At 40.8% G+C, this 27791-nt stretch overlaps 1 protein-coding gene across 1 annotated transcript; it reads left to right on the forward strand.

Annotated features, from left to right (window-relative positions):
* On the forward strand, window positions 1–27021 carry LOC309703067 (Fc receptor-like protein 5). Its single transcript, XM_082527770.1, has 16 exons — window positions 1–15; window positions 3516–3734; window positions 4167–4199; window positions 19689–19955; window positions 20486–20746; window positions 20864–21139; window positions 21301–21600; window positions 23667–23933; window positions 25097–25210; window positions 25304–25319; window positions 25410–25501; window positions 25603–25653; window positions 25748–25828; window positions 25933–25995; window positions 26333–26564; window positions 27006–27021. Exons 2-15 carry the CDS (start codon window positions 3686–3688, stop codon window positions 26344–26346), a joined length of 1884 nt encoding a protein of 627 aa, XP_082383896.1. The 5' UTR covers window positions 1–15; window positions 3516–3685; the 3' UTR covers window positions 26347–26564; window positions 27006–27021.
* Window positions 27022–27791: the final 770 nt, after the last annotated feature.

Below are 27791 nucleotides of genomic sequence, written 5' to 3' on the forward strand. Positions count from 1 at the left end.
GTGTGGTAGTAACAGGTAAATGAACATTTTTTTTTAAATTATTTGAATATATATGAGTGCTTGTGTATAAATACACAAACAATACACATATGCTTTCAATTGTGTAATTTAAGTGATCTAGGGTAGCTCTGTTTTGAAGTTCAGTTAACGCTAGAAATGTGTTTTGGAGTTTGTACGTGTTTTGTCTCTGGGAGCCACCGTATATATTTATATATAAACATATATAAATAAAACCACTTTTTTTTACATTAGTAATTCCTTTTGTGCATAATTTTATATTATTGTTAATAATACATTAATTAACGCAACAAAACAACCTGAAGAGCCGGTTCGGAGCCGAAAGACCGGTTCTCTAAAAAGAACCGGAAATCCCATCACTAGTGAACACCCAGGTATTTGTACCCTTCCAGCATTTCATGGCATGCTTGCTTACTTACATAAAAGATGGCGCCAGCAGTATGCACGGCAACATTTCTGTCGACATTGCATCCATCAACTCTGCCAGCTTTGCGTTGGCTTTCGCTAGCTTTATCTTTTTCTACATTATCCCAAAATGCCCTTGGTTTACGTGTGTACAATCGCCAGCTACCTTTTATAAGTTAAAGCATCGTATGATCTGGTTTTTAGTCAAACAATGACAGGAGATGATTATGGACCTCCACCACTTTTTGAGCCCCCTATTCTGGCCTATCTGTGCCAACACTCCTACACCACTTCCTGGAAGAATCGCCCAAGGAAACAAGGAAAGTGGGCTGGTACACTTATCCGAGTCAGGGCTCTTCTCCATGTTTCCTGTTGAACTACAGGACCAGCAGAGTGCATCTTTAGATGGATCCTGCCTGTTGTCCCTGTAGCTCCCACAAACAAGACGTTTGTATTAAACGACTTCCTAAAGTCACAACAACTGGACTTCCTGTTTCTGACAGAAACATGGCTTCAACCCTGTGAGTCTCTGTAGCTTTTTTAGAAATGGTTCCTCCTGATTGCTCATTCTTCAGCCTCCCTCGCTCCTCTGGAAGGGGGGAGGCTTAGCCACCGTGTTCAACACTCGATTTCATTGCCATCAAACATTACAGCACTATTCCTTTTCTAGTTTTGAACTCCAGCTGTTTGAGTTAGGATTTTATCAGTTTTAACAGTTATCAGTTAGGATTTAATCAGTTTTCAGATTTTATGGGTGGAATTGTTCTTAAATTTGACGTTTTTTTTTAATCCTTGACTCTAAACTTTTGGTCAAGGACTTTTTAAATATCATTGACTCTGTTAATGTGACCCACACTGGACTTGGTGCTTTGCGGAAATATCAAGGTTGCGCATCTCTGATAATTGTTCACTCTAATGTTGCGCTTCTCAGTAGATAAGCCGTACACCCTAGCACTCAAAAAACAAGCACTTAATGCTCTAACAGCACCAACTTTTTATGCTGCCTTTCTGGATTCTGGAATAATGAACTCCAGTTGTAAAGGTGTTGAGGACCTTTTGTACAGTCTTCATTCTTCCTGCACTGATATTTTCAAGTCTATTGCTCCGTTCAGGACTGTGTGTGCTAAGCCATTATCAGTGCCATGGTTGAATGAACACACGTGCTCCCTTAGACGTGACTATAAATGCGCCGAAAAGAGATGGAAAAAGGACAGACACATTTCTCTACAGATTTTAAGGACTCATCTTTCTGCTTACCAACAAGCTGTAAAACCTGCAAAGACACAGCTTGTCTCAAACTTAGTTTCAGTAAACAGTCACAGGCCTCAGGTACATTAAGGTCTTTAATCATTTTCTTAGTCCACGTGATAATGCCAGAGTCATTTTTTTAGCAAGCATTTTTTAACGACAAGGTTCTATTTATTAGGGCTCTTGTCTCGTCGACAGTCTTTCTCCTATGTGCTCAGCTGCCTTAGAGCAGTTTGATCCTGTCTCCCTTAACGACTTGACTGCGGTAGTTCGTCAACTAAGATCATCACACTGCCCCTCTGATTGTCTCCCCCAAGGTTGCTTAAAAACACTTTTAATACTGTTGGGCCTTTTATCCTGAGAATAATTAATACGTCCCTTGCTACAGGCTGCGTCGAATCATGCTGTAAACAAGCTATAGTTCAGCCTCTTCTTAAAAAACACAACCAACTGTTCTGTCCAGTTATTGGCCAATCTCAAAGCTCCCTGGTTTTAAATTACGACATAGGCAGAGATGGCAATTTTAAGGATTTTTAATGATATTCTCTGAACTCTGGCAGCCCTGCTGCCCTTTTATTGTTGGACCTGTCAGCAGCCTTTGACACGGTCGACCACGACATCCTGTTATCAGGGCTGGAATTTCAATCAAATCAAATCACTTTTATTGTCACATCACATGTGCAGGTACACTGGTACAGTACATGTGAGTGAAATTCTTGTGTGCGAGCTTCACAAGCAACAGAGTTGTGCAAAATACAATAACGTAAACGTACATGCTGGCCTAAAAGGATCTGCCCTCCAGTGGTTTTGGTCCTACTTGACAGGAAGGTCTTTTTAAGTTAATATGGGCGCCATAGCTTCAAAATAGCCCCTCTTAATTATGGTGTACCTCAAGGCTCTATTTTATTAGTTTATTAGTCTAATCTCAAATCTTGTGGCATTAGAGCCTTCTCTGTGGCAGGTAGTCTTCCCCTACATATTAGGTCTGCACAAACGCTACTAAAGACATATTTTTATCCCCTGGCTTTTAACACACTATGATCCTTTTGTTCTGATTTAATAGTCTTAGTTATTGTTTTAATTCTCTTATTGTCCTATCATTATTTTTTTATTGTTTTATATTGCTTCTTTTATGGACTTTTATATTGTTAATTATATTGTGATTTATGTGGTTATGTGATTCAATTTTGTGTAAGTCTTTCAAATGTAATTTTATTAAATCATGGCCTTAATTTTCAGATTTTTGTTTCACACCACAAGGGAGCACCGTCTTCCAATTAGGAATTAGTGTTGCGTCACCACCGGTGTTTAAATTTGGAAGAGGCCAAAGAGTAAAACACACTACCTGCCTTTATCTCATCATTTACCTGATTTTTTCCCTTTTTTTAGGTTAGGAAGTTTTAAAAATCGCACATGTGTTCCATACGAGTGATGTAAAGCTAAAGCCTGATTTTGTTTATTTTACACTTTGAAATGTAACATGTTGCTGCTGAGAGCTAACTTATCTCACCAAACAAGCCTGAGCTGCCTGTAACAGCTGTGTGTGTGTGTGTGTGTGTGTGTGTGTGTGTGTGTGTGTGTGTGTGTGTGTGTTTTCCAAACTTAAAGCTCCTTTTTGTAACAATTATACAACACATGTCCTGCACTTTTGATTATACAGAGAATGTTTTGTGTGCCTCTGCAGTGATCGTCTGTAGCTAGACATACTAATCTTTTAGCTCTACCATGCTTATGTGGAGTTTTCCTTAACAGAGGTAAGGCCTTAGTGTGTCAAACACACACACACACACACACACACACACACACACAGTATCTTGCATCTAATTTAGCTTAAATGTTTGCAGTGGACAGGAAATGTGAACATGTCAGACGACTGCTGCGGTCAAAGCTGCAGGAGCTGTTTCAGGTTGGTGTAATGAGGAAGAAGGCACAGAGAGATGATGGAGGGAGGAGCTGAATAAAAACTCTGGTCTTATCTACATTAAGTGCAGCTTCTCTTTGTTCTGCATTTATAATGGACGTGAGGATGGGGCACTCTTTGCTCTGTTTGCTGGGCTTATTCTGTGAGTACAATAGCATCTTTACTGTTTGAATGGCAGTGATGAAGGAAAATGTTTCTTACTGGTGACAATTACAGTGTATCACTTTAACCTGTTTAACCGGCAGCTTCAACACGGCATACAACCGTCTATGTTTAACCTGTTAGATACGCTGCTGCTGTTTGCAAACATTACATTTACTGTTCACAATTTATTAATATTGTTTTTGTGTTGATTGCACTGAAAAATGATATTCTTTCATATTTTACAAACTTAATTTTAACAGTGTGTTTTTCATGTTTCCAGACTGTTTGACAGCTAATAGAAACACAGAAATTTGGTGATGAGCAATAACTGTGCCATCTGAAAACTTACCTTTAAAAAGCCTCAGTTTATTTATTTATTACGATTTTGTCAGTTATATAATGTCTGGTGATGTTTCATTCATTACTTTAGTGCTCAGTACAGTCAACCATGGAAACACTGAAGGTGAGAAATTGTTTTCTCTTCCATTTATATCGTGTGTTGATCTTAACTTGTGATTAGCTTCTCCTGTGTTGCTCTAAATGACGTCCTCTGTGTTATATTTTGTATCATAAACCAAACATTTAATTGAGATTATTGGTTGAAATGTTAATATAACCATGTTAAGTGTGTGAGCACTCAAACACACACCCACGATACAAACTGTATATTTACTGAAGAGCTGTGGCTTCATACATGTGGATTTTCTTTTCATTTTTTTCTGATCTGAAAATATCAACAGTGTGTGTAGTTGTTAAGGGGGCCCAGAGGCCAGTATGTGGATCCAAACAGTTTCAGTCACAGGAAGCAATGCTAAGGTTTCTCTCACAACTTTTCTTGTGAAACAAGAACAAATAATGACACAGGGGAAAATGCTTAATAAAGGGATATGGAAACATGAGGGCTCTGTGAACAGAAGGAGAAAATGAGTAGAAAAGATGGAGGTTAGGGAGGGTGAGACTGAGCTGGCTTTTGTGGCTTACTTGGCAAGTGGAGTAGACGTTGCTCCAGGAGGAGTTATGTTGGCCGGGTGAGTGTTCTGCAAGTGGAGTAAGTTCAACCTGATTATTCCAGTGATTGGTTAAACAGTTGAAGGCAGGAGGCCAGGCAGCTAATGAAGAGTGAGTCTGTGAACATGAAACGGCGTGAGGTATTACAAGATAGTGACCAGCATCCAGGTAGGAATGCAAACTGCACGCAATGTGAATGGTGGAAACTACTGAGAGCACAAGGAGAACAAGGTAAGTTAATCATAGAAACAATGAACAAGAAGCAAAGCCTGCCTGTTATTAACATGTGGTTAGTTGACAAACTGGCAAAATAGAAACATTAACATTCGTCTTAAATATGGCTGATTGTCCTGGATCACGATCAGATGAGCAAAGCAGGAGCAAGGGCGAAGGCTCCTCCCAGAGGTGGAAGTGCAGAGGCATCATGGAAAAATACAGCCAACTCACCCCGACCATGACAGTGCATATTATTTCACTGAATCATGCTGTAGGCAGGTATCCTGGATTATATTGTAGGATTTTTTTGGATTACCTTTTGGAATTATAAAATTATCAAAAGCTACACACAGAGGACACCTCCAAGGAAAACCAACATGAAATAAGGTAACCAAAGGCTGCTCTCAGCTCAGCATAGAGTTTGTTACCTTCATACTCCCTCATTTAGTGTTTTAATTAAAAGCTGTCAAAGCAAAGCCTCTGTAGATGTTAAGTGTGTTGAATTATGTGGCTGCATTTTACAACAAATTTGCATCAAAACATTCAGCAATCTGCTTTTGAACTTTTTCTAAATTACAAGAGGGGAAGTGAAGGTCACTCTGACAGCACACAGATTAATCATACCAGCAGGGGGCAGTGTGACACTGACCTGTGATGTGAAGTACTCTGCTGACTTAAAATATGAGTGGTTCAGAGAATATGGAATGCCAGGACTGCCATAATGAATTAATTAAATACACCATTAAATAATTAATTAAATGTGGCAATAATTAGTTAAAATTGGAATTAATTAATTAAATAAATAGTTATGACACATGTAATTAATTAATTATTGACACATTTAATTAATTATTTATGTATTTCACATTTTAATTAATTATTGACACATTTAATTAATTATTGACACATTTAATTAATTATTTAATGATATATTTATTTATTTCATTTTGGCAGTCCTGGCGCCTGGCTCTCATCTTGAAATAATTTTATCTGTCAGCCTCACCCATCAAACTCAGGGGGCGGGGTTAACGCTGCCCATGCAGCTTCTCTAACATTTGATTGGTTGCCGTGCAAAGTAAGTCAAAACAGGTTGATCCTAGATAATCGATTGCTTGTGTAGACTTGGGGCAGCCAGGTATCCCAGAATGCAGATCAAATCACAGGCAGCAATGGTGGCGGTGTAGTTTTAAAATACCCCGTTTTTCTGTCACCAACTACACTTTTAACAGTGTTTTAGCCGCGAATGTCGCGCCGTATGACTGGTCAGGTTGTCAACATAGAACATGTTTGCAAAAGTGCTCAGATGTTTTCAGAGATTTCACTAGCTCTGCTAACAATTAGCATGCAGAGTGCACCCAGGGGGTTACGTTAACCGGTTTGTTTACATATTCCACTCTCCGTGTTCCACATGTTGCATTCGCAGATTCTCATTTTCACCGAACGATCGTCTCTTTCCGCCTGGTTTTGTGTCTCTGTGCTTCTGTAACAGAAAGAACGAGCTGACATTTTTCTCACGAAACCAGCGATCAGCTCAACAGACCCTCAGTTTACCTGCATGCATCCTCCTCCTCATCTGTCAGCTGTTTAACACCTGCTGCTAATTCAAGAAACACGCCTACGTTACCTGGTGATAGTCACAGTTTAACTGGGCAGCCGGTGCTCGATATAAAGCAATGTCAGTGCATTTTTCTGCACAAGATAAGTAAATATAGTGTTTTCCCCGAGCACAGAGCTGCTGGAGCTTGTTTCCTTACAGAGCACTTTATAGGCGAACCAGCTTCATCAGCGGCTGATGTCCAATCACCGGCACACAGCTTTGAAACCTCAGCTGAGTTTTAGCTCTCAGTGGTTAAACGCTGGACTTCATTCACTCAGGTTCTGTCTGTCGGGTCACGTTTACTTCGCTGTTTTATTTACAACTGAGCAAATCGGTTTGGCTGAGGTTAAAGTTACGTTTCATAACTGCATAGTTTCACAGACGTTTAATGGTTCACTGGCACATGTGTTAGACTGAACTATTCGCTTTTCTTTATCTGGTGTGTTTTGGATTTAACAGTGAATTTTGAGATTAAACTGACTTTTAAAATGTTTTTATACAAGGAGGAAAGAGAAGGCGCATTTCCATCAAGAGGAGCAGGGTTTGCAACAGCATGCTCATCATGAAGTCTGCAACCTGGACAGAAATATTATATCATCTGTTTTTTAATAGTTATTCAACTGTATTCTAAGCACCAGCTGTCTGTTAGAATGTGATTATTTTTTCTCTCTCTGTTGGCAGAGGTATAAAAATGCGCAGGAAAATCTGACGTGCATGGCAAACTTCACCGACGATATTTAGGGAGGAATAAACACACATCAAACATAAATGAACCATTTGCCTGTCTCCATAATTGAGAGCATTTTCTCTTCTTATGTCAACACTCTCTCTCTCTTTTTTTTTTTTTTGCTTTTTCGGTCATGTTAGGTTTACCTGTCAAAGGCTTGTTACAAACTATGAAACACATCGTGCAGACTTCTGGATGTTAGAAGAAAACTAATACTACTCATGAAGGAGACTAAAGGCAGGAAGGTGTCCTTTAAAACTAAACATGTTAATAGGACCTCCCTATTTATATCATAGTTTATGATATAGCACGTGTATTTCAGTAATAGCCTGCTGATTTCAGTGTAGTGGTGAACAGTCGCACAGCTCACGTAGGCGTTATCTGTGATACTCCTTAACTATAATTTATCCAAGTTAACTTCAGTTAACCATTCAGACAGTTCTTTTGCAATGAAAAACATAAACACCCATGCTGCCGGTAGGTTTCCTCAGTGCCAGCTGTTAACATTATAGCTGCTTATGCAGTAACCACGGTAACCACGGACTCTGAGCGGCTGGATCGACGGAGGTCAGACAACAATTTTACATGTATGATCTTAAAACAGGACACAGCCACTATACGTTCTGGCCTCATATCAAATGTGAAGGCAGACTGAGTCTATGTTTGACGTTTGTTTATATCTAATCTTCCTTTTCAAACATTTAAACAGCAGCGAGTCTGCAGCTGAGGGAATACAAACTCAAATTGTCGGAACAGGTTTGCTCGTTTCTTGGATTCATTTGGTGATTTATTAAATGTATAACTGTTATTCTAATCTGCTGCTGAGTCTCTTACACTTTTCTTTATGCTGTATATTTTCACGTCTCTGGAATAGTTGGAAGTTAGATAGTCAGCTGGGAAACTCTGTGTTAACTCATGGAGCTGAGGATATCGTGGATATGCTGACCTCGCTCCGTGGTGTACAGGGCCGTTTACCCTCATGATTAATATTCACAATAAAAATATTAGCCGAACATCATGAAGTCTGTATGTGTTTCATAGTGTCGAACAACCTTTGTACAGTTAAAGCCAGCAGTTACTACATGACGGAAACACCAACGTTATCTCTTTTATGCGTTTATACACAGGTCACGCTGATTACTGAACAAAAACCCAAAGATCAGATGTTAAACAGATTTATTTGCTCTCTCTCCTCCTTAAACATGTTTTTAATGTTAGTTATAATTCAGAATTGGCGACTGAAACACGTAGGACACATAAGAACATCAGGAAATAAAACACCGATAAATATAACCTCAGTAAAAGAAGTCAGCGGGGGTTACTACAGCTGTGTACCGGGGCCTCCGCTTTGTCGGTGGGATTGCTTGCGAGGCGAGCGGGTCTATCCCACGCTTTGCCGTGAGACTGGGCAGACATCTCCGAAATCATCGAAGCACTTTTGCAAAGAGGCTGTATCTTGACAAACCGACCAGACACATGAAGATTAAACCACTACATTCTCGGCTAAAAAAAATATTAAAACGGTATTTGGTGACACACAAACAGGGTTTTTCAAAGTTCAGTTCTGTTAGCTTCCACATGCCGGTTGTTGTGTGCTAGAAACAATGGCCACCAGGCCAAAGCAATGGTTTTGACTCAATCAGCGTTAACCCCGCCCCCTGAGTTTGATGGGTGAGGCTGACAGATAAAATTATTTCAAGATGAGAGCCTGGCGCCAGGACTGCCAAAATGAAATAAATAAATATATCATTAAATAATTAATTAAATGTGTCAATAATTAATTAAAATGTGAAATACATAAATAATTAATTAAATGTGTCAATAATTAATTAATTACATGTGTCATAACTATTTATTTAATTAATTAATTCCAATTTTAATTAATTATTGCCACATTTAATTAATTATTTAATGGTGTATTTAATTAATTCATTATGGCAGTCCTGGCGTTCCATACAGAGAAACCTCATCTGCAGTGAAGTCCACAGAAGCTGCTGGATCAGATAAAGTGATCAGGATCTCTAAAGAATGCAAATACCAATGCACTCATAGCACAAAGTGATCCAGTCATCATTCAGGAAACTGGTGACTTTAAAAATGTCATATGAAATAAAACAACATGGATTCTCCAAAGCTTGGAGATCAGAGAGGGATAATATTATGATATAAAAATATTTCACAAAGTGATTTAATAAAACTGTCATAAAGTTATAACAAACATTATTGAGGTTATCATATTTAATGATAATGTTATTATTTTGTTAATAATAATATAAGTCAGAAATTAAATGTATGGCTCAGTCATTCATAAATGTGTTTTGTGATTTGGCCCCTGATGCTCCAGTTATTGTTATCAGTTTTTGGACAGAGTGATAGGCTCATTTCACAAGCCATCTCGACCAATGGCTGTAGACTGTCATAGAAACCTTTCTTGAATTATTCTGAAGATACTCTGAAGAGTCAGCTCAGTGGGGCCCGTGATTTTCACGTAATTATTACTGAGGATCAGTGAAGAGGGCAAAACACAGCGAGGGGTTTGAAGAACTTCATGTTCTGGGACCTTCAAACAGCAGCCGACAAATAATGAGACAGTTATAACAATAATAATAGTTTAATAATTAATGACTGAAACAAAACTGTTTTTTATGTTACGTATGGACTTCAGATGCAAGCAGCACATTTTCTGTACATCTGCAGTCACTGACTGGGCGATCAAACCTCTGTACTGGTTGTTTGTGTCTCTGTAGACATGTGACCTAGAAGCGTGGCTACAATCATCGACATCATCATTCATAAAACTTATAGAACTTCTTTCTATGCTTATTTAACTTTCTCACACACTAATGGGATTAGAATCAAATAGTTATGTCTATGACTTCTGTTCCCTGAAGGAGAGGAATGAGGTACAACAAAAGTATGGGATATCACGCCCTTGCGTGTCCTGGCTGAAGAAACCTTTATTCACGCCTTTAAGGCAGATGACGTGTGATGACACGCGCACGGCCCTGCCTGCAAATATAGCTGCTGTCATCACAGTCATCCCTCAGTTCGATAACCGCTCTTCACCGAGCCAATCTGCTCAGTGGGGCTACCTTGTGTTGTACCTCGTTCCTCTCCTTCAGGGAACAGAAGTTATAGACATAACTATTCGTTCCCTTTCAGTCGAGTCATTCGGTACAACACATAAGTATGGGACATATATACACGCCCCGCAGAGCCACCGAACCGGAATTGGACCACCACATCCTTAGTGAGCTGTAGACCCAGCAGAAAGGACAGTATAAGCCATCGAAGGGGCTGTAACGTCCAACCGATAAAACCGCACAACAGTGTGCGGTTGACGCCCAACTAGCTGCCGCACAAATATCGGCTACAGGCACCCCTTTAAAAAGAGCCCATGAGGTTGCCATCCCCCTGGTGGAATGAGCTGTTACCCCCTGGGGCAAAGCAAGACCTTTGGTGTCGTATGCCAGTGAGATAGCTTCTATAATCCAGTGGGACAGCCTCTGTTTAGACAGAGTTCTACCTCTATTTGGATTAGCGAAGCAGACAAACAGCTGGTCAGATAAACACACATTCTGAGTGTGCTCAATGTAGGCGTGTAGCACATGCACTGGACAAAGAGAATGCATCCTCCTCTGCTCCTCAGATGCAAAAGGAGGGGAGCAAAAGCTCCGCAATTCAAACTTCATTGAGCTATAAGATGCAGGCATGATCTTGGGAAAATGCGCAGCATTTGGATGCAATACGACCTTGTGGCCATCAGGAGAGCAGAAGGGATGCACAGATAGCGCATGAAGATCACCCATACGCTTTGCTGAAGCCAAAGCAAGAAGTAATGCAGTTTTATATGAAAGAAATTTCATATCCACAGACTCAATGGGTTCAAACGGGGAGCTACAAAGGGCCTCCAGCGCCAAAGACAAGTCCCAAGCAGGGGCACTGGACTTAAGCATGGGTCTCAGCTGGCGAACCCCTTTCAGAAAACCTATGGCAAAGGGATGTGCACCTGGTGTCACTCCGTCAAAGCCAATATGAAAAGCACATATAGCTGCTAAATAAACCTTAATAGTTGAAAATGAAAGGCCCTTATCCAGCAGCTCCTGCAGGAATGTCAAAACATCCACAATAGAGCACTGAAATGGGAGAGTGTGGCAGTCCTGGCACCATTGCTCGAAGGCTCGCCATTTGTAAGCGTATAAGCCTCTAGTAGATGAGGCCCTAGCGCTCTGAATTGTCGCTATCACACTAGGTGGCAAACCCTTAGCAATCAAGTTTAACCTCTCAGCAGGTAAGCATGAAGGTGCCACAGATCTGGGTGCAGATGAACCACTTCTCCTCCTGCCTGAGAGAGGAGGTCCCTGCAGAGAGGAAGCTGCCAAGGACTCGCTGCTAGCAGGCTGATTATCTCTGCATACCACGACGTTGTGGGCCACCAAGGGGCCACTAGAATCAGAGAGAGGAAATGCCGACACACTCTAGAACTGGAGATATCATTTCCACTGGGGGAAATGCATACAGGAGCACGTCTGGCCATTGGTGCGCTAGCGCTTCCAAGCCCAAGGATGCATCGTGGTCGATTATGGAGAAGAACAGGGGGCAGTGAGTATTTACCCTGGAAGAAAAAAGATCTATTTGCGCCTTGCTAAATAGATCCCAAATCTCAGCCACTATTAAATGGTGTAGCTCAGGTGGCAGAGCAGGTCAGCCACTAATCAGAAGGTCGGTGGTTCGATCCCAGGCTGCCTCCTGGCTGCATGCCAAATATCCTTGGGCAAGATACTAACCCCATGTTTGCCTACTGGTGGTGGTCAGAGGGCCTGGTGGCGCCAGTGTCTGGCAGCCTCGCCTCTGTCAGTGCGCCCCAGGGCAGCTGTGGCTACAATGTAGCTTGCTATCGCCAGTGTGTGAATGTGTGTGTGAATGGGTGAATGACTGAATGTAGTGTAAAGCGCTTTGGGGTCCTTAAGGACTAGAAAAGCGCTATACAAATGCAGGTCATTTACCATTTAACCTCCATTCTCTCACCAGAGGACCCCCCCCTGGAGAGAAGGTCCGGCCCCAGGTTCAGGGGGCCCGGAACATGGGTGGGTCTTAGAGACAGAAAATGAACACTGAAACGCAGTCTGCGTCCCAGCTGAAACTGAGCGAGGCAGCGATGAAACACGGCCACTCTGTGCTCCGACAAACGTTTGCGGCTGGAAAGCGAGCATATTTCCAAACCGAGGAAAGAAATATGTTGACTCGAGATTAGCGAGCTCTTTTGAAAGTTCACAGAGAACCCCAGTGTCTGAATGTGTAACAGAACCAGTGACAGCTGTGTCTCCGCCTGCTCTCTGGAGCAAGCTACGAGAGCCCAGTTGTCTAGGTAGGCTAAGATGCGGATGCCTCTCTCACTGAGGGGCGCTAGCGCTGCTTCGGCACATTTCGCAAAGGTGCACGGAGTGAGTGACAGCCTGAATGGCAGCACTAGGTATTCGTAGGCTACGCCCTCTAATGCAAACCTCAGAAACGGCCTGTGTTTCGGGTGTATAGCCACATGAAAATAAGCATCTGTTAGATTGATTGTTGCAAACCAATCTCCCGGACCGACTGCATTCAAAAGTTGTCTGAGTGTTAGCATCTTGAACTTGTACGTTCGTAGATACGTGTTCAAGACTCGCAGGTCGAGGATGGGATGATGCCCTCCCACTTTTTTCTGAACAACAAAATAACGGCTGTACCAACCTTTGTCTGTCTCCGAAGCGGGGACCACTCGTATTACTCTTTTCTGCATAGTGCCTTTATTTTCTGTCTGAGTACCATGGCCGCCTCGATGCCGACAGTTGTGTTTACGATTCTCTGAAAACGAGGCGGCTTGACCCGGAACTGCAACCGGTACCCATGGCAACGTTTGGCAACACCCATGGAGAGGGAGCACAAGCACGCCACTGAGGGAAGTGAGCAGCCAGCCGGCTGACCTGCAGCACCGTCAGCGGGGCGTTGTCGCTTCCCAGTGTGTCTGCAGGGGAATGCATCACCTGCCTGACCTGGCTCATTCTGCCTGCAGGCTGAGCATTTGTGATTGTTTGAGAATACAACACTCTTTATTGATTGTAACATGGGAACATGTACATTCATACATGTTCTTGGAGGCACCTTTCCTGGGGCACAACAATGAAAAAACAGCAGGAACACTTGATGTGGTCAACTGAACATTTAACACACCTGAACAGGGAGTTACCTGAGGCATTTTGTGTGCAGGGGGTTTGTGCTTGGGAGACAGTGTTAGGAAAGTGCACTGACGGAGCTCATGGTGCGAGCAGTGCTGGCCTGAGCCCAATAAATCTTCTCTAGCTGCGAAGCAGATGTTGCCCCCCTGGTGTGACAGGTGCCTGGGAGGGGTGCGATCCTAGATCCCACAGCTGTGTATTGAAATAAAGAGGCACAGATCATGAACTTGTTTACAATTCAACTGCAGGATTTATTCTGCTCATCAACAGGGGAACAAATCATTAATCGCCTCTCATAAGAACCAGCAATTCTGTGTAACGTGTGGCATAACAGCTGTCAGCGCATTGTCAAAAGTACAGGAATAACCTTGGCAAGTATACATTAACCATCATAAATATAGATAACATTGGCTCGCAGTGACCAGGTTGCCTCAGCCTTGGTTCCGGTTACACATACATATCACTGCATCAAGAAATACAATGTACTGTAACTCACAGCCCGTGAATAGCAAATAACCATTCATATACAGCACATGAGCAGCTGTGCAAGCATTAATTACAGCCTTTGCATCCTGTCTTACTTGAACAAGATATATAGAGAACACACAACTGACAACGTGCCTTAGCATCGCTACGGTACTTCAAGCTCACTTCCCCCGCTAGCCAGTCCATTAGCCTAGCCGATCACGTTCACATCACGATCTCATTCAAAACACAATACTTCAACAGTACTTAACTTATAACGGTATACTTTCATTCACGAGTTCACAACAGTCGTATTGCTTCTACTGTGTTACCTATTAGCAGTGTTGGGACTAACGCGTTATTAAGTAACGCGTTACAGTAACTACGTTATTATTGTGGTAACGAGCACGGTAACTAGTTATTATGCCAAAATCAGGAACGCGTTACTCGTTACTGGGATTTAGATAGGGTCGTTACTCGTTACTTCGTGTGGTGGCTATCGCGGAGCTTCCACAGATTCAGTAACATTAGCAAGTGGTGGAGGCCAGCAGGTGAGGAGGGAAAGGGGACGCAGAAGGAAAAGAGACCCGAGGCGGCCGCTGGTCCGAGTGTGAACTGAACTTCAGGTAAAAAGTTATGACCTGCAGTCTCTCTGGGTCAGATATAAATCAAGTTTAGGTGGAGTTTATTTTCGTTATTCTGACTTTTTCCGTACTGCGTACTAGCTAGCATGACGGAGTTTCTATACAGCTGGGTGGGTGCTATGAAGTTAATGATGTTGAACTTTATTTTGTTCATAAGTTATTAGAGTTGCCAACCGTCCCGTCTGGTATTCAGAGAAAATATTACGCATTTCTTATTGAGGTGAAAAGGAACAGTTTGTCCCGTAATTCAGCTACAATGAAAAAGGCACAAAGCTGGAGTTATTCTGTGTCTTTGCTGCACAGCTGCCTCTTCTTCTCTCATTCTCCCCCCTCCCTCTCCCGTTTCTACTTCAATCATGAAAACTGATCAGTGATCAGCTGATCGGCTCTCTTGTTTGTTTATCGCTCACTTTGCGCCGAAAGAGGAAACCAGCGGATGTCGCGCTAAACAACAGCAGCACGTTTAAGCTTGATCAGCTGTTGTTAGAATTTATTTAATATTAATTTCTAGTATCAGCTGATGTTTGCTGGAGCCACAGCTGCAAAAAAGCTGCTGGTCATGATGTCGGTTTGGTTATCTGGTGAGAGGGAAACATGAAGATGAAACCAGGAGATGTCCTTACTGAATCATCAGAGCTGTGATGGAGAAACAGGTTTACCTTTTAGGTGACATGAATGAGTTGAAGGGAAGTTATGAACTGTTTCTGAGAGACAAATAACCCCAGGATCCTTTTTTAGCTAGCTGACAGCTGGTAACTGTGCAGGTGCGGATCTAGCAAAGTGTTGCCAGGGGGCCAGGTAGGGCATTAACAGGGAAAGGGGGGCACAAAGAAATACTTTTCTTTCTTATTCTCATTTAAAATATCTAGCTTTTAAAAAATAATTATCTGAATCTTACAACAAACGATTGATAGATTGATGCATATATACCATCAAAACAGTGTACATCACTGTCACAACAGTGTTTATTTTCATTCAAAGGCTTTATGATTTTTCCTATAATGGTGGGCCGGTCTCTAGTCAAAATGCCCGGGACGATTTATTTGTCCCAGTCCAGCCATGTATGCAGCTCATCTGCAGTCTGGTGTTACCTACATCTTCCTATTCAGAAGGCAGAATTTCCGAGTTCTGAGTACAATCGAAAGCACCACGACTGCACTTTTTGTGTTGGATGTAAAAGGCGCACATGACACTGTGACGTAGGCTAGAATCATGGCAGCAGTCAATGACGGTCCAGGCGTGGGATTTCTCTCGTGGAAATATGCACATTATCTTTTCCTTTCTATTGGTAGGTGGCACAGTGCACTTGTGGCAAGTAAGCAAGCTAGAAGACTGGCAAAGTTATGGAAGCAACACATTAACAAGAGAATTCTGAGTAAAACCAAAGTTACTTTCCCTAGTAACTAGTTACTTTGAAAGTAACGAGTAACTTGAAGTAACTGAGTTACTTTTGAGAGAAGTAACTAGTAATGTAACTAAGTTACTATTTTAAAGTAACTTACCCAACACTGCCTATTAGTCATTTTGAGGACTAGTAACCCACCTGTGTATTGAAATAAAGAGGCACAGATCATGAACTTGTTTACAATTCAACTGCAGGATTTATTCTGCAGATTTGCCTCCCAGGGGGGTTTACGCTCCTCTTGGCCGCTATGCGCCACCTAGTGGTATTTTTTAAGTAATGCCATGGAAGATGTAAAGTGTAATTAGAAAATACTGAATCAACACTGAACGATATAACAAAGGCCAAAATATAACTGGGGTGTTCCCTTTTTTCCTTGTGTGAAGACATAAACTGAACTAATATCCCCATAAGTCTTTTTATCTCTTAACTTTTTAACTATTAGTGTAATCCAGATTTACCAGCCACACATTTCAACTTAAACACATATGTTAACCTTTTACACAGAGAATCTGCAGTGCATTGACGGCAGAGTTGCAGGGCCACCGACACCATGGTTACGGGGCCAGATAAACAGCCAGAGACGGCTCCATAGGGGGTGGGTTAGTTAAGCCAGCCCCCTCAGCACCGTCCAGTTCCATGTACTGTCCATAGCCGGGCACAGTGACGTGGGTAGACAGAGGTTTGTCCCATGATGCTGTTAGCTCGCAGACAAAGTCTGGGAACATGGGAAGGCAGTTTTTGGCCGTTGCGGGCTCCGGTGGGAGGAAAAAAGCCGCAAACCGCGACGGCTTCTTAGCTGGCGGAGGAGAGGGCCAGTCCACCTGCAGCTTCTCAGCAGCACGGCGAAACAGGGAGAAAAGAGAGGTATCATCGTGGCCGACTGGCACAGCAGCGGCGACATATTGGGCCGACAATGAGCTCTCCTGCTCATCCTCCGGCAAACCATGGATGTCCAGGCCGATGTCCAGCACGTCATCATCTTCCTGGGGAGCTCTGGCGGGCTTCAACCCAAGCTGAAGCCCGTCAGCGCTCCTGCATGGTTCCGGCTCGTCATCAGCTAACCCGTCAACATATTCCCGGATAATCCTCGTCTTCAGACCTGGACAAAGCTGGGGCTCTGGACTCGGAAAGGTGAGGGTCATGCCATGCGACAGCCGAGCGTCCCAGCACTTTTTCCACAAATGTCACCTGTCTTTCCAGGGTCGAGTGCCGGAGCTGGCGACAAAACGCACAGTCTTTGGGCTCCGTCAGCGCTCTCCTAGCGTGGATGATCCCCAGGCATCGTGCTGGTCGCTGTCGTGCAAAGAAACCGCATCCCTGAGGACAGGGGCGAACAGAAGATTTCTGCTTTGATTGCTTCGGTTTGGAGTCCATTCCAAAACGCAAAGCAAAACGCTTTCGTGTGTTGGTGGGTTATTTGTTTCTTAATGTGTGTATGCAAATTCACCTGTGCAGGGGCTCGGCTGTGATTGGTGGACCTAAGGAACGGCCTGATGTAACTGGTTCCTGCGGTGGACGTGAACTATAAAAGGGCGACTGAAGAGCTGTGGTGTGGGGGGTGTGGCAGACTTCCCGTGCACTTGCCTCAGGTCCAGACGGAGCAGCCGTAGCAATAGCTATTTGGTTAAAAGGTCGGGCATGTGTGTGAAGTTACGACCCGGCTCGAAATGACTGTAACAAGAGCGGGGTGTCCCGTCTCACGGGACACCCAACACTGCACAGGAAAACTTGAAATTAGCGCTCCGCGGGCAGCCTACACACCAACTGCGCGGTGGAGGCTAACACCAACAGGGGCAGTTAAGCTAAGTTCAAGTCGGCAGACAATGGAGCTAACTAGCAGCAGCTAGCTAGCCTAACTCAGCAGAAGTGTTCTCAGCAAGGTGAAGAACGTAAGAACTGAGGGATGACTGTGATGACAGCGGTTATATGTGCAGGCGGGGCCATGCGCGTGTCATCACATCTTAAAGTCATCTGCCTTAAAGGCGTGAATAAAGGTTTCTTCAGCCAGGACACGCGAGGACATGATATCCCATACTTATGTGTTATACCGAGTGAATCGACCTAAAGGGAACAAGGATATTTGGCATGTGTTACCGGCACCAGACCTAGGGGAATCTGGACCGGCAGCAAGCGGCACACAGGCTAGAGAGCATTGCGTTGCCAAGTATGAACAAACTGTGGATTAGTAGAGAGGACACCGAAGTTAGCGTCTTGCTCAGGCCAGTGCTCATTTATTTCTGCAACATATACAAAATACAAATCACACCAGACCATGCATTCTTCCCATAAAACAGATTTCATAAACAAAAATAAAGTTACAAAAAGCATTCTCTCAAAATCAAAATAAATACAAACTAATTCAAAATAACTTTACATACACACAACTTAAACAAAACACTCACGGCTAAAGCATAACAACATACCAAAATAACCCATTTCACCTGCACACAACCTTTCCCCACATTCGCGCCATATACGCTATTACTTTTGAACATGGCGTCCCCCGAACGCAACACAATATGGCGGCACACGACTGCAAATGTTGTTTCACCAACGAAAAGCTTTCCCCTTAACACATGTACTCAGTACTGCTTGGCTAATACTAAAACAAACACTACAACACATTTTCTGAAGTCGCAGAATGCCACTGTCATAGCATGTACTTATAGTGATATGTAACGTAATAGCATTATGCTGATGCTACACTAATACTCATTACAACAAAATACCACAAAACAACATCATCACAATCATCCCAAAATATGGCCAAATAGTTGTTACTCAACTTACATGACATTTAGAACCAGTTCAGTAACATAAAAGTTTGTTTGTCAGTACCTGTGGATTAATAGCGAGCACGGAAGTTAGCGTCTTGGTCAGGCCGGAGCTCATTTATTTCTGAGCTGCACATGCGCAGAGCTTATAGCTAGAGTCTCTCTGGTAGTTCCACAGCAGTGCAAGAGCACCATCTAGAATAGAATAGAATAGAATTAGAATTCAACTTTATTGTCATTGCACATGCACAGGTACAGGGCAACGAAATGCAGTTTGCATCCATCCAGAAGTGCTTTAGTGATATAGATATATTACAATATATATTAGCAATAGTATAGATATCTACTGGCATAATGAAATATAACTTTGGCCTGGCAACACATAACAATGTCAAAATAAGTCACAATAATAAACAAAAAATAAGGGGGTATTTGGTTTTCTTACAAAAATAAACATGTAGCCTTTTCCAACCTGCTACACATGCATACTGAAGCAGCCAGGGATTGAACTACCAACCTTCCAGTTAGTAGGTAGAGCCACAGCCACCCAAACCTTACTAGGAGAGTATTAACTTGAATGGAGTGTACTAACCCTGTGAATGACAGCGTTAACCATGACACTATGAAGCCACTAATATGCAGATTATAGATCAAACATAATATCTAGGCAAAATAAATATTACAACACATTACTAAAAACAGACCCTTAAAGTTTAAACACAAGTTGTTTATGTGATATTGTGATGTCTATATATGTGTGTTGATCATATTCAATCTGACAAGCAGTTTATATCCTTGAATCAGCTGTTTTTTTCCTTCTTTTCAGTCTCTCTACTCTCATTTTATTAATAGCAGACATTGTAGGCTGTTATTTGTCTCTAACTGGATATTTTCCTGTGAACAGTTCCCAGTAAGCCCACTGTGGTCTTGCAGCCATCCTGGACTCAGATATACAGCGGTGAGACAGTCACTGTCAGATGTGAGATTCAGGGAGGTGAAGGAGCTCAGTGGACGTATGAATGGAGAGCAGCCAAGTTAAACACACCTCCAACATCCAATGAATACAGAATCATCAGAGCTACTGAGTCTGACAGTGGAGGATACAGCTGCCGGGGCAGAAGGGACTATTTCTTCTCAGAGTGGAGTGATATCATCACACTGACTGTATCATGTAAGTTGGAGAAACTTAATCTGAAGTCATTTGTTGAAAATTATTATAGTGTTATTAGTAAAAAATTTGTAGTATTATTTGTTACAAAATTGTGTATTATTTGTATTATGCCGTAGTTAATTCAATATTTAATATTTGTGTACAGTATTTAGTAATCAATCCATAAAGTTTTCAGGTTTTGGTTAAAAAGTGTGGATACATGAGCAACATGTGCTACACAGGTTTTTTGTGAAATAATGAAAAGATTGTTATCCATTTCTCATTATTCAGGTGTCACTGAAATCACACTTGTTTAGTTTAATGTGCATCGACTCATATATCAACTAAAATAAATAAATCTTATTCATTTATGTGTATATTTACATTCATTAGCGCCAGCTTTTTACAGTTTTGTCAGTTCAGAAATGTTTCCACAGTCGTCCTGGCTCATTATATGGTTTAACAATTCACAAGAGAAAATATCAATTTATTTATATTAATCTCACTCAGTCTCATTTACTTTTATGTTCTTTTTCTAAACGGAACTGCAGCTAAACCAAAGCCCACACTGAGCGCTGACAACACAACTCTTCCAGTAGGGGGCAGTGTGACCCTAACCTGCTCTGTGAACCCATCATCATCATCATCTGGATGGATATACTTCTGGTACAGAGATAATATCCTACTGAATTTCTCCTCGTCTGATGGACAACTCAGTGTCTCACAGGAAGGACTCTACAGTTGCAAAGCAAAAAGAGGAAACCCAGCTTACTACACAGAGGGAAGCCAAGAAGTTCAAATTAACAAAACCAGTGAGTTTGGATTCAGCAATCATAAATAATTTCATGATCTGTATTCATATGATTGCAAAACTCAAAATAGTGATGGTTACTTTAAATAGTTTTTTATTTAAATGTTTGAATGAATAGGGCCAGCCAGTGCCGTTGTAACAGTGCAACCCGACTGGCCCACATTATACAGTGGAGAAATGATCACTCTCAGCTGTGAGATCCAAGGAGGAGACACTGAGTGGGAGTATGAATGGAGAACTACAAGCTCACATAAACCATCAAACCAAAGTGAACTCAGAGTAGATTCTGCTTCTCCATCTAACAATGGTCACTACAAGTGTAGAGGCAGAAGCAAAATTGCACAAGATCATTTAACAGAGTGGAGTGTTCCTTTAAATTTGATAGTATCACACAGTAAGTAAAATCATAATCCATTCACCCAGTCATTTTTGATTAATTATGTGATGAGATAATAGTTCAAATTTATGGCGCTAACATGCTAAAAATGTAGCGTACAGGCATTGTATTTATGGACTGGCATGTATTTGATCATCACTCCAAGAATTTCCTAACAGATAAACCCCGTCCTGTCCTCACTGTGTCTCCATCATGGCTGAGTCCTGGAGCCTCAGTAACTCTGAACTGTGAGGTTGAACATCCGTCTGCAGGATGGAGCTTCTACTGGTATAAAGCTGTTCCTGATCTAGCAGAGAAATCCTCCAGTTATGAGCTGCTACCTGATGGCAGTGGGACTGCACAGGACTCCTACATCATTCATGGACAGACACACACAGCAGGATATGTGTGCAGAGCTGGAAGAGGAGACCCAGAGTATCACACTGATCACAGTCAACCAAAGTTTGTCTGGTCTGCAGGTGAGGAATTTTTAAATTAACTGTCAATCTTGTAAACATTTGGCTCTAATTAACTGTTCTGCATGTGCTCTTTTCTTTCCTTAATTATCATGATTTGTAAAAGAGAAAACATGACGTATCCAACTGTTAGTCACATGAATTTTCTGTGTGCTATTCTATTTCTTTATTTCTCCCCAGGGAGTTTTTAAACTGGTACAGCATCTGTAAATTTAAGATCATAAAAGAAATTAAAAGAAAGACATAAAGTGTTATCGAGAGAAATATTAGAAAGAGCAAAGAGCACATGTAATTAATGCCATGTGTACATATGGAAAAAGTCCAATACAACAAGTCAGAATGACAAAATGAAATACAATGTTCATATATGTGAAGATCACACACAAAAGGAAGGAGACAAATATAATGTTACTATAGGACTATAAAACAAGGATATTTGTAACCCTTATTTGTCTCGTAAGGGTTACAAATGTGGAGGATGTCTGTAGCTCAGGTCATCTACTAATCTACTAATAAGAAGGTTGGTGGTTTAATGCCTGGCTCCCTGGATTTTCAGTCAGGTTTCAGAGTTTATCACAGCACAGAAACAGCTTTATTGAAGGTTACAAATGCTCTTCTTATGGCCTCTGACAGTGAACTCATCTCTGTGCTTGTCCTACAAGACCTCAGTGCAGTGTTCGATACTGTTGACCCAATATTCTATTAGAATGACTAGAACATGCTGTAGGTATTAATGGTACTGCGCTGCAGTGGCTTGTATCATATTTATCTAATAGATTCCAATTTGTTCGTGTAAATGGAGAGTTCTCTTCACACACTAAGTTAAATTAGTGTGTGAAGAGGATGCAGAGGGTTCAGTGCTAGTACCAATTCTATTTATATTATACATGCTTCCCTTAGGCAGTATCTTCAGAAGACAGCATACATTTTCAGGAGACAGACACTATCTCTACTTTTAAGATCAGACTTGAAACTTTCCTTTATGCTAAAGCATATAGTTAGGGCTGGACCAGGTGACCCTGAATCCTCCCTTAGGCTGCAAGTTAGGCTGCAATAACAGTAGGCTGCTGGGGGACTCCCATGATGACATCCACCCATGATGCATTGAGTATTTCCTTTTCAGTCATTTTTCTCACTCAACATGTGTTAATAGACCTCTCTGCATCGAATCATACATATCTGTCTCTCTTCAACAGTATGTCTTTCGTCCTGTCTTCCTTCTCTTACCCCAACTGGTCGCAGCAGATGGCCGCTCCTTCCTGAGCCTGGTTCTGCTGGAGGTTTCTTCCTGTTAAAAGGAAGTTTTTCCTTCCCACACTTGCCAAAGTGCTTGCTCATAGGTCATATGATTGTTGGGCTCTTCTCTGCATGCGTTATTGTAGGGACTACCTTACAATAGCACTGTATAAATAAAAGTGAATTGAACTGAACTGAATTAATTTATATATAATTAAAAAGTAATAATTTACACACAAAATGTTAAGTTCAACTTTACAAGTTTGATCAGTTTTGCTCTCAAAAAACTCCCTGTCTGTGCAAATGTGTAAAAGTGTTTCTCCCTTGCCGTTGCCTGATATGCTCAGAAAAGGTCACATGTGCAGGTAACTTTACAGATTCCCAAATGTAACCTGCATTCATGTGCTAGTGGAAAATTGGGACATTGGGGCTTCATCTGTGTTTTTGGGCTATTTCAAATAAAATGTTTTTTTTTTTTCCTACATAACCAGAATAGTTCATCGGCCCTCTACTAAAAACATTCACTTCCCAATTACAGATGCTATATAGTAACCTATAAAGGTTATTATGTGGTTCACATGGTGCTGCTAGGACATTCTTCTGCTGGGAAAACAGGGCCGCAGTCTGCAGAGGGAGAAGAAATGACGAGGCATTTTGAGATGCAAGAGAATGAACAAGAACGGAGGAGAAAAGACAAAGTTCTGAAAATTTCAGAAAATCTTCAGAACTCATTGGACTAAATGCGAACCATAATGAGAAGGCTTAACACAGTGATTGGAGATTGAGCCTGAATTATAACCCTGTTTTAACCCTTCTTACATCCTGTTTTTCAGATGTTCATTCAGCAGCGTCTCTCACAGTGAGTCCTGACAGAGTGCAACACTTCACCTCTGACTCTGTCTCACTGACCTGTGAGGGAAACTTCACTGAGTGGAGAGTGAGGAAGTTTAGTGAAAAAGGCTTTTTTTCACACTGCTGTGACTGCCAGAAACTGAGTGGATCCTCTTATGAGATCCACAGCTTACAGGAGGGTGTTACTGTGTACTGGTGTGAGTCTGGATCAGGAGAGTTCAGCAATGCAGTCAACATCACTGTACGAGGTGTGTTTAAATGACTTCACTTTATTTAATTATTTATTTTTTGGGACAAAAACTGGAGCTGAAGATTTAATTGTATTCACTAAACTAAACTTTTCAAACTTGTTGCTACTTAATTAAAACAGACAAAAAGACCACTGGAGATGAAGCTGCAAATTAGAAAAAAAATGTTTATTGAAATGCAGTTTTAATAAACTCAAAAACCAGTGTAGTAGTGACTTAACATAATCATAGACGGCTCTGCGACAGCAACTCTGCTAATATACATGGTGCTCTCGTATTTAATGAGGTTTATGAGATAACTTTGCTTTGGTAAAACTGAGTTTTATATGTGCTGTTTAATAACGACACAGAATAAATAAGGTTAAAATAATAAAGATGATTAGATTTTCCACATAAACATTTCAGATTAAACTAGGTCAGTTCATTGTGTGGCAGACAGGGTTGGACTCAAACACAGGATTCGGAAAGCCAGACATAAAACACAAAAGTAGCTTCATTGCTGAAATTATAACACAAGGCAGGAGCCTCTCCAACAAGAGAAACCTAACTTGGAGACACACAAGGATGAAACACAGCATGAGGAACAATGCAACAAAACAGGAAGTAAAATAAAATACTGAGTTCAGGACTAAGACATGTGAACTTGACCCAGTGAGAGAAGATAAACAAACATGGAGACATGACTGACTGTGGAGACAAAGGAAACACAAACGATCATAAGTGAAGATTGCATAACCTAATGAGGAATGCTGAGTATAAACAAAGCAAAAGTAACCATGAACAAGAAATATAAATAATATAACGAGGACTATAGAAAATAAACAGAAGACTATGGAGCTCAAACACAAAACTCATGATAACATAGAATAAACCTAAAGACCCAAAGAACAGGAGCACATAACTATAATACAAAGATATAAGAAAAGAAAAGAAAACCCCTCAAACATCTCAAACTCAAAACTATGATCGTAACTTTATATATAACAAGACTTCTAAACATAAAACTTCTTGCTGTTAAAATGGGTCTTTAATAATAAAAAAACCCCTTTTAAAGTTGTTTTTAGGTTCATATTGTTTTTCTTGATGTGGCCTAAACTTTTCGGATTTTATTAGATCTAGTTGGACTTCTTTCCGAGTTTGACTTTGTGTTTTGATTTTACCAGAAACTTTAGGCTTCGGATCTGAAATCGGTTCATTTATTGTTCCATTCATCATCGGACTTGTTAGTGGAATTATCCTTGTGATGCTGCTGCTGTGTTGCTGCAGAAAGATAAAGGGTGAGAGCTTTTCTCATCAATGATTTGATGTGACACATTTAAGTAAACTGATTACAAACCAGTACAACAATAATTTTTAATTTTCTTTTATAGATCTTTGTTGTAACAGGTTGGTGCAAAAGTTTTCTTTCATTTTAAAAATAACATGAAATTATAACTATTCCTGATTAAATTACACAGTGTTTATTGCATGTTTTAGTCTCACTCGGTCTCAGAGCACCAATCAAAACTCTGCTGCACAACAAAAAGCCAACAAGAATGAGAACAACGTTTACGCCTCTCTTCTTCCTGGTCAGTCCTAGAAACTATTACTTGCATCATTTTTAACACTAAGTTTGTTAACAAACAAATATCGTGAAAAAGTAATTTCTCTTCTGTTGTCTGCCCTGCAGGTGATTTTCCAGTTTATGAAATAATCAAATCCTCTGGAAACACTGGAAGTGGTACAGTATAATAATACTGAGCTATAACAGAGCTATAAGAGATATAATGATTATAAACTGACTGATCAGACATTATGTCATGTTATTATTTAAGGTGGACCAGCAGATGAACATAGAAATGTCACATCTACACTTGAACTTAAAGTTATTGATGAGAAGACTGAGTTCAGAAAATGTAAGGATGTCATGGTTTATTAATATGTTATTGTGACTCCTAATCTTGAAATACAGATAAAAGAGAGCTGTTCTTAATTAAATGCACTAATACTGTCTGAACAGGGAGAAATGATGACCCAGACGTGAGCTCTGACTACGAGGATGATGATCATGAGACAGGCTCAGGTACAAACGTACAAATACATCATTGGATCACTGACAATCAAATGAGTTTAAGAATGAAATAAATCATATTGTTCTTCCAGTAAAACAAGTTCAGAGTCCTGTTGGAATGACTTTCATTCATTTTCTTTAGTTACATTCAATCTGTTGCTTGTTTAGCCAAATAATAAAATAACAGGACTTTAAAATTTCGCAAACATGTACATCTAAAATCAGGAAAAAATGGATAATAAATATGTTTTTTTCATAATATGAATGTAGAAGTTCACAAAGCAGACTCACAACATCAGCACCATTATATATTTGTTTCTGTTTTTACACTGTATTTGTTCTGATTTAGTTTCAGGTTCATAAGAGGAAGTGGACGTTAACAGAGAAACTTGTGGACAAGAACATAAAGTAAATAGCTGAACTTTCACCATGTTTGATAACATTTCTGCAAATGCATAAATCACTGAGTTTCTGATCATATTGAAGAATTAAACTCAGCATTGATGGAAGACTGATAATACCATCTACTTTTGTATTAAATTCTTATTTATGTTGCAGTAACTGTATATTTTCCTCAGAGCGTTCTCACTCCCGAGGCGTAACATGTCGACGTTTTGTCACGTCCCGCGGCGTTCCTGAGGAACGCGAAAGGAGACCTTCGGCGTTCTTATGGTACGCGGTGGGTTATGGCTGGAATCCAGTGCAATGACGCTCCCGCGGTAATAGACGTTCCAGCCCTGTATTCCAGCCCTAAACCTAACCTTATCCCTAGCCCTAACCATAACCTTATTCCAGACCGTAACCAGGACTTTAATGATGTTAAGTAGCGTGTTTCTAAGCGATTTGAAGAAAAAGAGCGAACATGTGTAGGTTCAGTCCAGACGGTTCTCATATTTCCTCTTTTTCCGAGGTCGTCATTTAGGAACGTGGTGGGTAGCCGAAAACGTAATATGGTGACGATTTGTCAACTAGCGTAAAATGTTACGCTTTGGGAGTGAGAACGGGTTGATTTTCCTCCTAAGAACCGAACTCTTTCATGGCATGCATTTTTTAATATTGAGTCTTTTATTGAGAAAGCACGCAGTATGGCTTTGTACATTGCTTTTGTTTTCAAATTTTTAAACTTATAATTGGAAAATGACCAAAAAGAATAGGGAAAAAAAGTAAATAATAATAATTAAAAAAACTAAAATAGAACAAAGCAAAAAGAATAAAAGCATTAATTGAAAAGAAAAACAAATCAAATAAAGAAACAAAGAAAACCCCATAGAAACTTGGGGAGGGGTGTAGCAGGGCAGCCAAGTTAGCATCACATTATTGACATGGGTATTTAAATCAGTGCATCAAAATAATAATAATGATAATAATAAAGTGTCATGGTTCATAGAAAATCACACCTCACAGGCTTAACGTATTCCGTCCATTTAGACCATATTACAAAGAAGGTATCCCTCTGCACTTTAAGAAAGAATGACAATTTTTCCATTGTATAGGTTTCTTGTACATAATATATCCAGTCTTTTTATCGCTGGTGGTTAACAGACTTGAGCCATCTCCTCGTTTTTTTATGGTAAATGGCCTGTAATTGTACAGTGCTTTATAGTGATGTGCGGATCGATACTGAAATATCGATTCCTCCGATACCAGTCATTTATGTTCTAGAATCGATTCTCACATTAAAATATCGATATTTTAGTAATTTAGGATAAATTTGTAGTTTATCATTAACAGGAACATAGTGGAAAGAAACTATATCATTCAGATTGTCTATATTGGAAAGAATTTCTCTTTCCAGAACTTCCTCTTAC

Source organism: Aulonocara stuartgranti (genome assembly GCF_965226115.1).
Source record: "Aulonocara stuartgranti genome assembly, chromosome: 3".
In the NCBI taxonomy this organism is placed as follows: Eukaryota; Metazoa; Chordata; class Actinopteri; order Cichliformes; family Cichlidae; genus Aulonocara; species Aulonocara stuartgranti.